Here is a 16,340-nt window from a genome sequence, read left to right as displayed (position 1 = left end):
GCCTGAAACATCTTGCTATGTCAGTGTGCTGAGACAGTAACATCTCCTAAAAATATTCTGAAATCTTATAGGCATGGCAAAAATTCTCTCTTTGCTTTGTTACAGAGAATGAGAGGAGGGGAAGAGATAGAGAAAGTGAGGGAGAAGTAGAAGGAGGAGGGGGAAAAGGTAAAAAGAAAGGAAGAAAGAAAGAAAGGAAGGAATGAAGGAGGAGGGAAGAAGAAAGGGGGTAAGGAATGAAGCAAAGAAAGAAGGAAAAGAGGAGAGAAAGAAGAGAGAGGAGAGGAGAGGAGGGAGAAAAAAAAGAGGGAAAGGAAAGGAAAGAAGCAAGGAAGAAAAAAAGGGAAAGAAGAGGAAATAAGAGAGAAGAAATGAGAGGAGGAAAGAAGAGAAAAAAGGAAGAAAAGAAAGGAAAAGAGAAGAGGAAAGAGGAGGAGAGAAAGAAAAGAGGAAAAGAGGGGGAAAGGAAGGAAGGCAGAAAGGGAATAAGGAAGGAAGGAAAGAAGGAAGCAAGTAGAATAGAAGGGGAAGAGAGGAGGAATAAGGAGAAAAGAAAGGAGAGGAGGAAAGAAGAGAGAAAGGGAAGAAAGGAAGAAAAGGGGAAAGAGAAGAGGAAACAGGAGTAGAGAAGAGAGAAAGAGAAGAGAGAAGGAAAAGAGGGAGAAAGAAAAAGAAAGGTAGAAAGGGAAGAAGGAAGGAAGGAAAAGAAAACCCAATGACAATAAACTTTTCTTTGTTTTTTAAATTTATTTTTTGTTAAAGCTTTTAATTTTTTTTTTTCTTTCTGAGGCTGGGGTTAAGTGACTTGCCCAGGGTCACACAGCTAGGAAGTGTTAAGTGTCTGAGACCACATTTGAACTCTGATCCTCCTGAATTCAGGGCTGGTGTTCTATCCACTGCGCCACCTAGCTGCCTCCTAAGCTTTTTATTACAAAAGGTATGTATGGGTAATTTTTTCAACATTGGCCTTTACAAAACTTTCTGTTCCAAATTTTTCCCTCCTTCTTCCTACCCCCTCCTTTAGATGCCAAGTAGTCCAATATATGTCAAGTGTGTTAAAATATATGTTAAATCCAATATATGTATACATATTTATATAGTTATCTTGCTGAACAAAAAATTTGGATCTAGGAAAAAAATCTGAAAAGGAAAACAAAATGCAAGCAAACATCAACAGAAAGCATGAAAATGATATGTTTTAGTCCACACTCAGTTCCCATAGGCCTCTCTCTGGGTGTAGATGGCTGTCTTCATCACTGAACAATTGGAACTGGTTTGAGTCATCTCATTGTTGGAGAGAGCTATGTCCATCAGAATTGATCATTATATACTCTTGTTGTTGCCATGTACAATGATCTCCTGGTTCTGCTCATTTCACTCAGCATCACTTCATGTAAGTCTCTCTAGGGCTCTCTGAATTCATTCTGTTGTTCCTTTCTTATAGAACAATAATATTCCATAACATTCATATACCACAATTTATTCAGCCATTCTCCAATTGATAGACATTCACTCAGTTCCCAGTTTCTGGCCACAACAAAGAGGGCTGCCACAAACATTCTTGCACGTACAGGTCCCTTTCCCTCTTTTAGGATCTCTTTGGAATATGAGCCCACTAGAACCACTGCTGGATCAAAGGGAATGCACAGTTTGATAACTTTTTGAGCATGGTTCCAAATTGCTCTCCAGAATGGCTGGATGTAGTCACAGTTCCACCAACAATGTATCAGTGTCCCAGTTTTCCCACATGCTCTTCAACATTCATCATTATCTTTTTCTGTCATCTTAGCCAATCTTACAGATGTGTAGTGATATTTCAGAGTTGTCTTAACTTGCATTTCTCTGATCAATAGTGATTTGGAGCACCTTTTCATATAACTAGAAATAGTTTCAATTTCATCATCTGAAAATTGTCTGTTAATGTCCTTTAACCATTTATCAATTGGAGAATGACTTGAATTCTTATAAATTTGAGTCAATTCTCTATATATTTTAGAAATGAGGCCTTTATCAGAACCTTCAAATATAAAAAATGTTTTCCCAGTTATTGCTTTCCTTCTGATCTTGTCTGCATTAGTTTTGTTTGTACAAAAACTTTTTTTTTTTTTTTTTAAACATGATATAATCAAAATTATCTATTTTGTGTTCAATAATGATCTCTAGTTCTTGTTTGGTCACAAATTCTTTCCTCCTCCACAGCCCTGAGAGGTAAACTATCCTATGTTCTTTTAACTTGTTTATAATATTAATTTTTATGTCTAGATCATGAACTCATTTTAACCTTATCTTGTTATACAGTGTTAGGTGTGGGTCTATGCCTAATTTCTGCCATACAGTTTCCAATTTTCCCAGAAGTTTTTGTCAAATAATGAGTTCTTATCCCAAAAGCTAGAATCTTTGGGTTTGTCAAACACTAAATTACTATAGTCATTGACTATTTTGTCCTGTAAGCCTAACTTATTCCACTGATCCACTATTCTGTTTTTTAGCTAGTACCAAATAGTTTTGGTGACTGCTGCTTTATAATATAATTTTAGATTTGGTACAGCTAGGCCACCTTCATTTGCTTTTTTTTTTTTTTTTTCATTAATTCCCTTGAAATTCTCGACCTTTTGATCTTCCAGATGAATTTTGCTATTATTTTTTTTAGGTCAGTAAAATAGTTTCTTGGGAGTTTGATTGGTATAGCACTAAGTAAATAGATTAGGTAGTTTTGCCATTTTTATATTTGTTCAACTTATCCAAGAGCACTTGTTATTTTCCAGTTGCTTAAATCTGATTTCATTTGTGTGGAAAGTGTTTTGTAGTTGTGTTCTTATAGTTCCTTCCTTTCCCTTGGCAGATAGATTCCCAAATATTTTATCCTATCGACAGTTATTTTAAGTGGAATTTTTCTTTGTATCTGTTGCTTTTGGATTTTGTTAGTAATGTATAAAAAAAGCTGATGATTTATGTGGATTTATTTTGTATCCTGTAACTTTGCTAAAGTTGTGGATTATTTCTAATTTTTTTATTTGATTCTTTAGGAGGCAATCAACTTTTCTGAAGCAAAATGCTACCAAAGCACTCCTCTCTGGAAGTAATTGGGATAGAGAGGAAAAGTGCCTTTGTATTAAAAATCTTGGGGCCTGGGTTCTAGCTTTTCCTCCTGCTCCTTACTGTGTGCCCTTGTTTAAGTTTGGGCCCTACTTGCTTTATGTGTAAAACGTATATCCCTGGCTTCCCATGTGGCACTGATATAGTCTGTTCATTTCTGGGGGTTTCAGCCATATCATCTAAAAAACAGGTATAATGTGGGACACTAATACATTGTTGGTGTAATTGTGAATGGATCCAGCCATTCTGGAGAGCAATTTGGAACTATGCTCAAAAAGTTATCAAACTGCATACCCTTTGATCCTGGGTCTCTATATCCTAAAGAGATCTTTAAGGAAGGAAAGGGACCCACATATGCAAAGATGTTTGTGGCAGTCCTTTTTGTAGTGGCAAGAAATTGGAAACTGAGAGAATGGCTGAATAAGTTATGGCATATGAATGTTATGGAATGTTATTATTTTATAAGAAATGACCAGCAGGATGATTACAGAGAGACCTGGAAGGACCTGATCTGATGTTAAGTGAAATGAGTAGAACCAGAAGATCATTGTACACAGCAACAAGATTTATACGATGATCAATTCTGATGGACGTGGCTCTTTCCAACAAAGAGATAATTGATGCCATTTCCAATGATCTTGTGATGAAGAGAGCCATCTACATCCAGAGAGAGGACTTCGGGGACTGAGTGTGGATCACAACACAGCATTTTCATTCTTTTTATTGATGTTTGCTTGCATTTTATTTTCTTTCTCATTTTTTTTCCTTTTTGATCTGATTATTCTTGTGCAGCAAGATTTAACATTTATTTTAACATGTATAGCACATATTGGACTACCTGCCATCTAGGGGAGGTGGAAAGAAGGGGAAATTTGGAACATAAGGATTTGCAAGGATCAATGTTGAAAAATTATCCATGTATATGTTTTGAAAATAAAAAAGCTTTAACAAAAAATGGATAATGAAAAATTTTGAGAAGCAAACAAATTTAAAAATAGGTATAATGCTGTTATTTGCTACTTGAAAAATCTCTTCAACTCTCAAGGCCTTAGTAATTTCTTTTGCTGAATGCAGAGTCTGGGCTAGATGACCACATTTCCTTCTTTCCCTAAAATCCTCTGCTTCTAGGCTTCCTGGATGAAGTTGGGGTGCTGATCCAAATGACCTCTTGACTTCTCTAGCAATATGACCTATGATCCAGGTATAAATTGGCTGAGTCTTAACTTTGATGCAACTCCTATTTTCAAGCTCACTGTATCTTACTGGGTAGTAACTCCCTTGGTCTCTGTTTCTTAAGACCCCATTCCTTTACCCTCTCCTGAGAGCTGCTAAATCCCCAATGCACTGGACAATATAAATAAGACTAAGGAATGAATTAAATATTTACCAAATTTTACAAATATGAATCCTTGGTTCCAAAGAAAAGATTTTAAGATCCTTCCTCAACTTAAGGTAACTTTCTTTAAGAATGCCTCCAATAAGGCAGCCCCAGAGAGCAGGATAACTGATCCTTAGGTAAATGAATAAGAACAAAACAAAACAAAACAAAATAAAAAGCAGACATTTGAAGCTTTGATGGTCTATCTCCAGAAATCTACTCCTGTAATGTATATTCCAATAGCCAAATGAACCCAACCTAAAGAGGAATAGTAGTAGCTATTAGTTCTGACTTAACAGGAAACAGGGAAAATTCCTGATATTGGATTTGCCTTCATTAATCAGTATTCAACTTAGTAGATTGCTTTTAGAAAGCTGTCTAAGGCACAGAGGAGTTTATGTATGATCATTTATGTAGTCAATGTCAAAGGTATCTTTTGAATCTAGGCCTTCCTGACTCTAAGCTCAGTACTCTATCATTCCAATCTCTCTTGGATTTGTTCAAGTCTAGTAAAGAACGTTCTCCTACTTCAAAGTGAAGATTTGAACAACAAATATCTCATTAGAATTTTTTGATAGGTTCATAGTTTTCTCCATTATGCTGTTGTTAATGGAGGTTCCCAAGCTGGATTCCATGGATAGCCCAGAGAGAAATTCATTTTTTAGATTGCAAGTCAGAGGAACAAAAAGTAAGTAGTCAAATTGAAAAGAGAGAATTTTATTTGTAAACTAAGGAGATGTTTTCTTGCAGATTCAACAGTATTCATGGTCATCCACCTGTTTATGCTTCTTAACCCAAGTCAGAAGTAACTGGACACCTCCTTATTGTAAGCCTTTTTTCAAAATATGTTGGCTCTTAGATTGGTTCTTGAATAATCTTAAATGGTGCTCTAGTCTAGACAAAGAGACTAGTCACTCAATTTCAAGCAAGTAGGAATAGATACACTGCAATGGGTGGGCCAGAGTATCTAGAGGGCACTCTAGTTCGTTTGGAGTCAGACTGCTCTTTGCATAACTATTCCTTCTTGAGAAAATTGGGTGTGACAGAGTAGGACTTAGCCTTTTTCTTTTTTTTTGAGGTTTGCCTTTGTTTCCCAAAGGCCTTTGGGCTTTGCCGCTGGTATCTCTAATGTTACAATTGTGAGAGACTGTAGAGACGTAATATTAATCAATCTCAGCTCAGTTATTTGGCCGTGAATTACAAGTGCACCAATTTGTCAAAATTGTGGCCCTCTACCAGGTTTCTATTTTCTATTAAACTATCAACAGGAAATCATTAAGGTGAGGTGAGAAGTTGAATGCTAACAAAAGAAATTGCTCCTTCAAACATCCCTAGTTGCAACCTCTTTGTTTTGTTGTCATTTCAGCATCCTTGGGACTCTCAGATCTTCATGTTAATGTGATAGGGGGGGATGGAAGGGACCCAAAGGGGATGGGGGAAGGACCAAGTGTATGAATTTTCAATCCAACTACAGTGCCCAGGTAACTCTGTTCTCTCTCAGCAGGGCAAGCTGTGAGAAGATAAATAGGAAAAAATGTGCATGCGTTTGTGTGATAAAACAGGCTTAATGATTCTGAAGGGGAAATAGTCTACAGGACATACAGTAGCAACTTCACAGAACAGAATAGAATCATGCAGTGCCAATTAATGTGCAAATATGTGTGTGCTGAACTTGCATTCCATTCATCATGTGGACATGGAAATTGGGCCATTTATCTGTTATATTATGTATGTGACATCTTAGTTTGGTTCTTGCAGGCAGCTAGGGGAAAAAAGACCATGTGGTTTGCTGCTAGCAGAGGGAATTTAAGATAAATTCTTCAGCTGTCATAAACATTGCCGGGCTGAATTTGGTCAGGAGATAAACCTCTTCCTTCTGCAAGGTTTAATATTTTCAAAAACTCCATGTGCTATCTTATTAAAATTGTGTATGGTTTGGGGAGAGTGTGTGTCATGAAAAATTATTGGCAAAAAAAGAGTTTGCTGTCATGTTTATCAAGTCCGTATTTAGCAAATGTTATTTCTATGTTCATTGAAAAGCATTAAAAACAGAAATAAAATAAAAGTATTTGTTCTCATTAATTTCAAGTCCACATATTTTCTTTGTGTTCCCTATAGCCTATGTCCAGCCCATAGCATCGGTGCATGTCACCAAAAACTCTCAAGATTTGCCTAAGTTTATCTGCACTTAATAAGAAAGTCAGCCGGTGCTGAGAGGACACATTCAGTGGTGTCAAATTATTATTTACATAATGGTGTGCACTGTGAATATGGATCGCCCATTAAATAATGGTGATCTCTTGCTTTGATGAATTTCCATTAGAAATTCAATTAATAAAAGGTTACCTCCCTTCAGTAGCATAAAAATTTCTCCAGCTGCAGCAATTATTTTTTATCTCAGGCATAATGGTCACAAGCAAAGACAACAGAGTTTGCAAAAGTCAGTTGCAACTGGGCAGAAGGCTGGTGAAATGCTTTCCTCTAGGTAGATCATAAAAAACTCATTTGTAGGTCACTTTGATATGTGATTCTCCTAGGGTGTTCCTGTGCACCCAATATCCATGTCTGTCTGTCTGTCCGTCTGTCTGTCTGTCTGTCTGTCTGTCTCTCTTCCCTCCTCCACATGCATGTGTGTGTCTCTCTGTTTCTCTATGTCTCTGTCTCTAACTCTCTATTTCTCTAAGTGTGTCTCTCTGTGCATCTTTCTCTCTCTCTGTCTCTCTGTGTGTCTTCTGTCTCAGTCTCTCTGTCTATCTCTGTCTGTCAGTCTCTCACCATCTGACTCCCTGTTTCTCTGTTTTTGTCTGTTTTCATCTATTTGTGCCTTCTGTTTCTTACTATCTCTATGTGTCTCTCTCCCTTCCTCCTTATCTCCTTCTTCCTATTTGTGTTGATTTATCTCTTTATCTCTCTTTTTCTATCCTTCCCATTCCCATCTGCTAAATTTCTTTTTTAACTCTTTCCTGCTGGGATTCCAGTTTCTTCCAACTACATGAGTACTTTATTAATTTCCAATGAAAATCGTCTAGGAGAGGAGAGGGGATAAGCTTAGCACAGAGATGCTGAATCACAATGTTGGACCATCCTCCTCTGACAACAATTTTTGGCTGGCAATATTCACTAGAAAATAATAATAGGAATAATAATAATTGTAATTAGCATAGCATTAGAGGTTTACAGTAGAAAGAGATGAAGCTAGCTAGTCCAACCACCTTGCATAGTCTCACAGGTAGTAAGCATCAGAAGTGAGACTTAAACCTAAATTACAGAATTGTAGTATCTGTCAGGGACCTCAAGCTATCTATCCAAACCTCATTTTACAGAAGAGGAAACTGAGGATTGTTGTTTACATATGTTTAAGTGATCTGTTTAAGGTCATAGAGATGATAAGCATAAAAGGCAGGATTTAAAAATCCAAGATCTTGATGTCAGAGATGTCTCCTCCATACCAAGGCATTTTCTCGACATTATAGTTTAATTTGAGCCTTAAAACTGTCTTATAAGGAAGTTATTACACTTATTATAATCCTCATTTTACAAATGAGGAAATCAAGGCTAAGGGGGATTAAATGATTATGTAGTGTCACACAGATAGCAAATGCTGGAAAGATTATCAGTCCAGGTCTTTCTGATTATTAGTCTAAAACTAACTAGTCTCTATGCCACAAAAAGTGGTATCATAGGAAACTGAAACTTTGGAAATATTCAAAGTCTATAAATAGCCATCTCTCATTTTCCTCCTCTTATCCACCACTATGTCAGAACAGAGTTGGAGACTTCTGTGGGACTGGCAAGTTGTGAGGTTTAATGGGAGGTGACATTTTACAATATGGAGTAGTGCTCAAGCTAATTTTCAATGTCCTTTAAAGACCTGTCACTCGATCTGTGATGGATGTGCTTTATACCCAGAGAAAAATATCACAGACAATGAGATAGAGAGATGATCATGTCAGAAATCATTCTAAAATTTGACTTCTTGGTGAACAATTAACTGAATAACACAGATCTATCTGGAGTAAGGAGCTCAGTGTGTTTTAACCAATAAATGTCACATTTTAAGTGCTAGACAGAACCAATAATATGGTCATGATGTATATCCCACCACAATCACAGACACATAACAGTGCTCACCGAGAACACTCTGTAGCAATGAAGCTTACTTATAAAAAATGAAAAGATTGGAAAGCAATTATCCAGGTAATTAAGATACAAATAAAAACCCATACCTGTTTGTGTGAACAAGGGAGACTTCTTGCTGAAGGTCTTCAGATTGGGTGTCCCAACTAGTCAAACACATTAGAAAACTTCATTTGATTCTTTGATTCAGTTGGCCCATGTAGACATGGGCCTTTTCTTCTATAAGTTCAATGGTTCAAGATGTCAAGATAAGGTTCAAGGTCTTCCTTCCTTCCTTCCTTTCTTCCTTCCTTCCTTCCTTCCTTTCCTTCCTTTCTTCCTTCCTTCCTTCCTTCCTTCCTTCCTTCCTTCCTTCCTTCCTTCCTTCCTTCCTTCCTTCCTTCCTTCCTTCCTTCCTTTCCTTCCTTCCTTCCTTCCTTCCTTCCTTCCTTCCTTCCTTCCTTCCTTCCTTCCTTCCTTCCTTCCTTCCTTCCTTCCTTCCTTCCTTCCTTCCTTCCTTCCTTCCTTCCTTCCTTCCTTCCTTCCTTCTTCTTTTTCTCTATCTCTATCCCTATTTACATATCTATCTATCTATTCTATTCTATTCTATTGTTTTTGTTCTTTTATTCTTAGCTAGTAGTTTACCCTCTTAGATTGCTTCATTTGCTCTTACCAAAGAGTTCTAAGTTGGGATCATCAGTGAGAATGATGAGGAGTAAACTGAGGTTCTAAACAGAGATGGGTCAGTTCCTTTTCTCTCTCTCCTTCCTTCCCCAAAGTAACCAAAGGCGGGATTCGGCAGCAAAGGAATTTGCTACTTAATGCTGTATGGAAACAAAGTCTTTATTGATAGTAAAGGGATAGACAGGCATTTGGCTTTCAGGAAGGCCCAAAATGCCTGAAAAGGGGGACATCAGTTGACGGGCATTTGGCTGGTATACACCAAATGCAAAGATTTCATTTTTCAGCCTTCCTTATATACATACATGATGACTAGAGTCATCAAAACAATGTTTGCACAGAGATGTTATCAAGAGGTTCCGGAGATATTTGTCAATAATACAAGAATTCTCTGTTGTAAATAAGACAGGAATTTTCTTATTATTGTAAATAAGACAAAAATTCTCTATTGTTATCTCCTTCAGTCTCTCCCCAAAAAAGGAATTTCCTGTTGGTATTTTTGATCTTAAGCTATCTCCTTTCCAAATCTCATCAACAACATCAAACACAAGGAGATATAAGTAAGGATTGCAGAGAGTGGACGGGATAAGGTGGTGAGCTTCATAATATAATGGAAAGGACATGAGCTCTGCAGTCAGAACCCAAATCCTCCATAGTCTCAAATCCCTGTGGATTCCCACATTCATTCCTTATTTGATGACTTGTTCAAGTGTCAATTCCTTAATCTACCATATAAAGGAATTTGACTAGATTTCTAATATGTATAAATTTGAGGCAGTCACTTCCCTTCTCCTAGATTTAGTTTCCTTTTCTATGGAAATGGCTGAATTAGATGAATGATGAAAAACTTCACTAAAAATAGGAGTTACTAATCCAAATTTAATGATTCCTGAGGGGTGTATATTGACTTAGTCTTTCAATGTAATATCATCTATTTTTATTGCATTTTTATTTATTTGGTTCAGTATTTCCCAATTACATTTTTATCTGTTTCAGATAAATTTGAGAGTTATGTAGAGAGTTCCAAAGGCCAAATGTTTAACCCTTTTGGATTAGGTTCTTTTTCAGCTTTCAGTCTTATCATCCTATGAAGTAGGATATATAGAAAAAATTATATTAGAAAAAGGTGGCAGAACTATATTGTTACCAAGAGGGAAAAAGTAACAAGGGCAGAAGACAGGAACTGAACCAAAATGGCATTGAAGTTTGCCTTAAGTGCTTATGCACACAAATACTATCTGTTTTTTCTATCTTTTCCCCATCTTCTCTACCTCAAACCCATGATAGTGCCTCATGTATAGTAGAAGCTTGATAAATACTTGTTGATGGATAGATTATGCAAACCACAACCCCCTACCTCTACCCCAGGGGAGAATCCAGATTCTTTATGTAGTCCTGGGTGCCTCCTGCCAAGGAAGAAATTGAGTTCATAAATTCATTTATATTATAGTCTTAGTGACAATTTCCTAATCCTCCAAAAAGCAATTATCTTTTGTTTTTTGATTCTTAATTTTTCTTGGTATTTTTGTTATTATATCACTCCAATTTATTCTTCTTTCATCCCTACCCCAGGTAATCTTTCCTTAAAATACAGAATAAAAAGAAAGAAGAAAAAGACAATTCAGAAAAATTTCAACTGAGAAAGTAGGTGTATACAATATTTCATATCCATTGTCCCCAACTTGTGCAAAGAGAGAGATGAAGAGATAGACACAGAAGAAAAGATAGACCAAGAAAGAGACAGAGATAGAGATACATTTTTTTTCTCTTCTTCAAGCTCAGGCATTTATTTTCTGAAACAAGGAAGTGGGTATAGGACAATGTAGAAGTCAAAGGTATAAAAATTCATCACAGTAGAATATCAGAAACTGCGACACATAGGCAAATGGGATTATTTGCAGAAGATAGGAGTCTGCCCTGCTTTATGGACAACTCCCTCTTTCACCTCTGCATAAGGTAATTTCACCAAGCCACTAGCACTAAAAAAAGTAGAACCCTTTTCTTACCAACCTAATCTACAATCCACTCTCGTAGGAGTGCCTTGAACAGGCTTCGGTAGGTATCCCAGGATGAGCAAAAGCAGAGCTGTTCCTGAGAAGTATGTTCTTCCCGATTGCAGAGAGCTGGGTTATTTATACAAGTAATACATTACCCAAACCCTAAAGGGAGGTTGGGGGTCAGGCTTTTCTATGATCCCCTCAATGGATCAGGTGCCCCACAGCACCATCTGTCAGCACTGCCTGTAGCTCCAGGTGACAACACAAAAGAAAGTACTCTAGGCAAGGAGCTGTCAAGGAACCCACTGCCTTGAGTTTGTTTTCTTGGCACTACGATGATATAGACAAATTGAAAAGCCTTGTTCTGTAGTCCTTAGACAGAAATATAGAGAACATTACACTGGAAGGAGAGGATGGGAGTGATCTCTGAATATCATCACCTTCCTCTTAAAGGGATGTAGCCACATAAATCCAGAGTACACTGAAGATGAAGCAATGATAACAGAGTTCTTTCTGCTTTGTAAGAAAACAAAAGGAAGGAACAAAAGCCACCAATTCACAGGATTCAGAGTGAGGGGGAATTTTGTTTGGGGGAAGGGAGGCTTTTCATAGCAGCCCTTAAGTCATATCACACAGTGAGCTAGCTAGTCAGTATATGTTGCTACTGGCCTCTGACCAGCTCCCCATTCCTGCTTTTGATGCTCTCAATATCAGACCATGATTTCACATAGCTTTCCAGGAGGAGACTAGCCTCATGTTTTAAGGAAGCAGGGGGGAGTTACGCAGGACAATAAAGAGACAGATTGGATTATAAAGTCAAAGCAAAGGCCTCTGCTCCTTAAAAAAACAACCACAATAGCAATAGGAAAGAAGAAAGAAAAAGTGTATTCTTTTCTTAGGGAGATTTGGCCCTATTGCCGAAGGGAACTTCAACGTGAATGCATTTTTCAGAACCATCTAATACTTTTTACCTTGCCCATCAATGTACTTTCTGAGCCATTTTGGAGTAGCACCAAGTATCCTCGGCAGTCAAACATCCAGCACTTGAAATCAACCACCTGATAAAATACTCTCCAAACTGCAAACAGATCACACTTAACAAGGCCATCAACCCAGAGCCCCATTTCACCAAAAGAGAGAAAGAAAACCATTACAAAACATATCCTACTTCCCCTGCAAATAACCAGAAGAAAAAAAGAGAGAAAATTTCTTACCTCGAATTTGCTAGCAGCTTGGCTTGTCAAAACCTGCAAGTTATAGGAAGACTGCATTAGTATTGATCCAACAAGCTAGTAATTGGATTAATTGCCTTTTAAAGGAACTGACATCAATAGTTTATGTTATGACTTGAGGGGACAATGTGCCAAGTGCATCCCCCCCAATATACTCAGCAACATGCATGTACCTACAAATATATAAACACACACATATACACACATAAGCTTTTACTTCCACCAAGCCTGGCTCTGAAATTTGTTTCCCCATCCTGTTTATCAGGTGCATCAGATAATTAATATTTCCCACACAGTCCAGCAACCCCACCAGAATAAGGGGAGGACTGTATATAACATTCAATCATTGATAAGAAGTAAATGAACATTTTAAAATCAAGAAAAGTTTTTTGGGGATTTGTTTTCTTTTTTAAAGGGGAAGCACTAGGTAACATTTGCATGTGCACACACATGCACCAGGGCTATGTCAAAGACAGAATAATAGATAATGTCTGTGTAGTAAAGAAAATTACCATTAGCAGTTTTAAAGAAATGATACTTCTGTCTATGCTTCCAAACTAAAAGGTAATTGTTAGTGTTTTTGAGTCAAATTTTACTTCCTGATTTGAATTTCCTTCTAGAAATCCTTAATTTTCTTTTCTCTTTTAGATTAAAGCTAGTATTCCATATTTTTAAATAGCTAGGATAGTCTCCATTCAAATTAAATAGTCAGTTTAGATTTATAATTGTAATCCAAAGGGCATTGTTTAGAACAAGTCACAGCGTATGTAAAATATGCCATAATCACCTCCAAATTCCAATTGTTAATTTCAATCATTTTCAGTGATGTCCAACTCTTCATTACCCTATTTGGAGTTTTCCTCACAAAGATACTGGAGTGATTTGCCACTTCCTTTTCCAGTTCATTTTATAGATGAAGAAACTGAAACAAATAAGCTTAAGAGACTTGCTGAGGATCACGGCTAGTTAAGTGTCTGAGGCTGGATTTGAACACAAGAAGTTGAGTCTTCTTGACTCCAGGCTTGGAGCACTATTTCCTGTGCTATCTTGCTGCCTATTTGCTAATATTCATCACTTTAAAATAATGCAATTATAGTCTGTAGGCAGCTGTTGCCCTCACAATTGTTTATGGGTCATAGATGTTTAGTCTGGAAAGGTTTCTTTAGAAATAAATAAACCTATTCTTCTGTTTCCAGTCATTTTCAAACCCTTTAGAATGGATGGAAACCTACCCTGTAAAATATCTAGGGAGAATTAAGAACATAGAAAGACCCCAAAATAAATCTTTAGTATTTCAAAGACATAATGATAGAATCTTAGTATTGAAAGTGATTTCAGAGGCTGACTTTCCTAGCTGAAATCTGAAATTTCCCTGTTACCATATATTGAGTATTTGGTACATAGTAAGCAACTAATAAATGTTGGTTCTATCTGTCTATCTGTCTATCTATCCATCTGCCTACTTATGCTACCCTAACTTCCCCTAGTAATCCTGAAAGGCAAAAAACAGCATTGCCCCCCTCTTCATTCATCCCTAAATATTCAGTCTTGGTCTCTCATGACGTCCCCCCACTTTGGTCTTCCTCCCATCACCTGGTTCCCAGGGTCTTAGAACCAGGCTAACCAGAAAAAACAAAATCATATTTCCTAGTCTTCCTGTTGCCAACCCAGACAAAAATCAAGCAGAGATCATGAACCCAACAAGAAGAGATTTAGATCTTGGGTCCTGTTAGCTCTTGGAATTGTATGGCTTTCTCATGTTATCAAATCAGTCCCGGAGCTTATAATGTCCCTGTTAAGCTACAGTAATCAGAGCAGCTGTGTGAGGACATTAGGTCACCAGAATCATTAGCCCCTAAAATGGCATGAGCGATCTCTCTTCCCTGACAGGGCAGCTTTCACACATCATCAGGTTCTTAAACGAGAGGTCAAACATCTCACTGAACTCAGCCCAGAAACTCCATTAATGATGACCTGTGGCTCACCAACCAAAGCACTGAGCAGAGAGGGAGGGAAGACAGGTCTCTGGAAACTTTCAAATGTTTAATGAATTTCAATGGCCTGTCCCTTGCTTTTCCTTTGAGTTCCTTCAGGGATTCACCTGTGAGTGGAGCTTACTCACATTATCCCTGAAACTAACCTTTCAGGCTAGGGAGAAATTATCCTGGAGGAAAATCCATCTTCACCCAGCAAGAGTATTTATGACCTTGACAAGAGGAGAGGGTGGAGTACATAGAACACTGTGCAAGGAATCAGGAGAGCTGGACTCTGGTTCTAGTCTTGCCAACAATTCTCTGTATAACCTTGGGGAAATTTTTCTACTTCTGTTTCCTCCTCTGTAAAGTGAGGATTATAACAATAGTAGTACCTGCATCTCAAAATTATTATGAGGCTCAATTTCTCAATTTCTATATTCCTATAGATTAAAAAATAAAACCTGATAAAAATCTGGGTAGGGGAGGAGAAGAAGAGAAAAACAATAAATTCAACATTGCCCAGAAATTCCTATAGTGATCACTTATTAAATCTTAAGACTTTATTGAATCTGTGAATCTTGGCAATGGGCATTCCAAATAATTGTGCATTCTGGGTGATTTGTCTATGTTAGTATTATTTTCAAAAAATCCTAAATAACCAACTTCATTTATGTTATAATGACCCTTCCCATAGGTTGTTTATCCATTGGCTTTACAACAAACATTGATTGAATGATTACTACTGATGAAGTTTGGCAGACCAATTACTGATTTGAAAAGCTAGATGAAAGGTGTTTGTGACAAATTCATGATGGAGTTATCTTTGCTAAACGGTATTTTTATTTACAAGAAAAGGTTACAGACAAAGTGACATGCTTGGAGAAGGGGCGATTTTTATACACAGAAGAAAGAGGGAGAAACCAGGAAAGAGTTGAGGAGAGAAAGGACATTTGAAGGAGTCAGGAAAGAGTTGGGGAGATAGTCTCAGAGTGAAGGATCTGATTAAGAAATTTTAGCCTTAGGGAGAGAACAAGCTGGCTTGAGTTCCTTCTCTACTATATTACAAGCACCTATGATTTTATAATCTTCTTATATATTAATTATTCAAAGATCTAATTTAATCTAGTTAGTTACTTCAGCCAACTTACCCTCTCACCTCCAGTATGTCATTTAGCCCTTAACCAGTAATTCACCACAATCTTATATAATCACAATCTAGCTCTAAGGTGCCTTGCACATAGTAGGCAATTAAACAAATGTCAGTTCAATTGAATCTGTTAAGGATTCCATTCAAGAAGTAGTGTGGTTTAGAAATCATACTTCCTTTTCTTCTCTATCCCAGTTGATCATAAAACTTTAGAAGAATTAAGAGGAAAAAATGTGTGGGATCTTTTTTTTTGTTGTTGTTAGAAAAAAATCTGTGGCCCATATCATAATCAGAGGGGATATACTCAGTTCTTTTGGCTTTAACATTCAGGACCCATTACTAATCTTCATTTTCTCCTCCTCCTCCTCCTCCTCCTCCTCCTCCTCCTCCTCCTCCTCCTCCTCCTCCTCCTCCTCCTCCTCCTCCTCCTCCTCCTCCTCCTCCTCCTCCTCTCCTCCTCCTCCTCCTCCTCTTCCTCCTCCTTTCTCCTTTTTTCTTTCTTCTTCTACTACTGTGCACTAGCATCTATAGTTTTCTATTGTCCTGTTCCATGAGATTTTGCAAATGAATTGTATTCTAAGTTGCCATATCTCTTGACTTGGCAAAGAAATCAAATGTTTCCAAGGCAGTTTTAAGGCATTTTTCATCCCATTATTGTGGTGATTGATTTACACAGGTTAAAATTTCCTTAGGAAATGATGATTTTATGCCAATATC

General features: G+C 37.4%; 1 protein-coding gene across 20 annotated transcripts in view; it reads right to left on the bottom strand.

Annotated features, from left to right (window-relative positions):
• RBFOX1 (RNA binding fox-1 homolog 1) overlaps window positions 1-16,340 on the bottom strand; it is a 2,692,248-nt gene that overhangs the window by 1,895,282 nt on the left and 780,626 nt on the right. For all 20 annotated transcript variants that reach the window (XM_074280462.1, XM_074280471.1, XM_074280466.1 and 17 more), the window contains exon 4: window positions 12,483-12,515. In XM_074280462.1, the coding sequence (XP_074136563.1) occupies window positions 12,483-12,515 (33 nt within the window). The remainder of the gene's footprint in view (window positions 1-12,482; window positions 12,516-16,340) is intronic.

Source organism: Sminthopsis crassicaudata, chromosome 1 (assembly GCF_048593235.1).
Source record: "Sminthopsis crassicaudata isolate SCR6 chromosome 1, ASM4859323v1, whole genome shotgun sequence".
Lineage (NCBI taxonomy): Eukaryota > Metazoa > Chordata > Mammalia > Dasyuromorphia > Dasyuridae > Sminthopsis > Sminthopsis crassicaudata.
The sequence above is the reverse complement of the archived record's forward strand: the minus strand, read 5'-3'. Positions and strand labels throughout refer to the sequence as shown.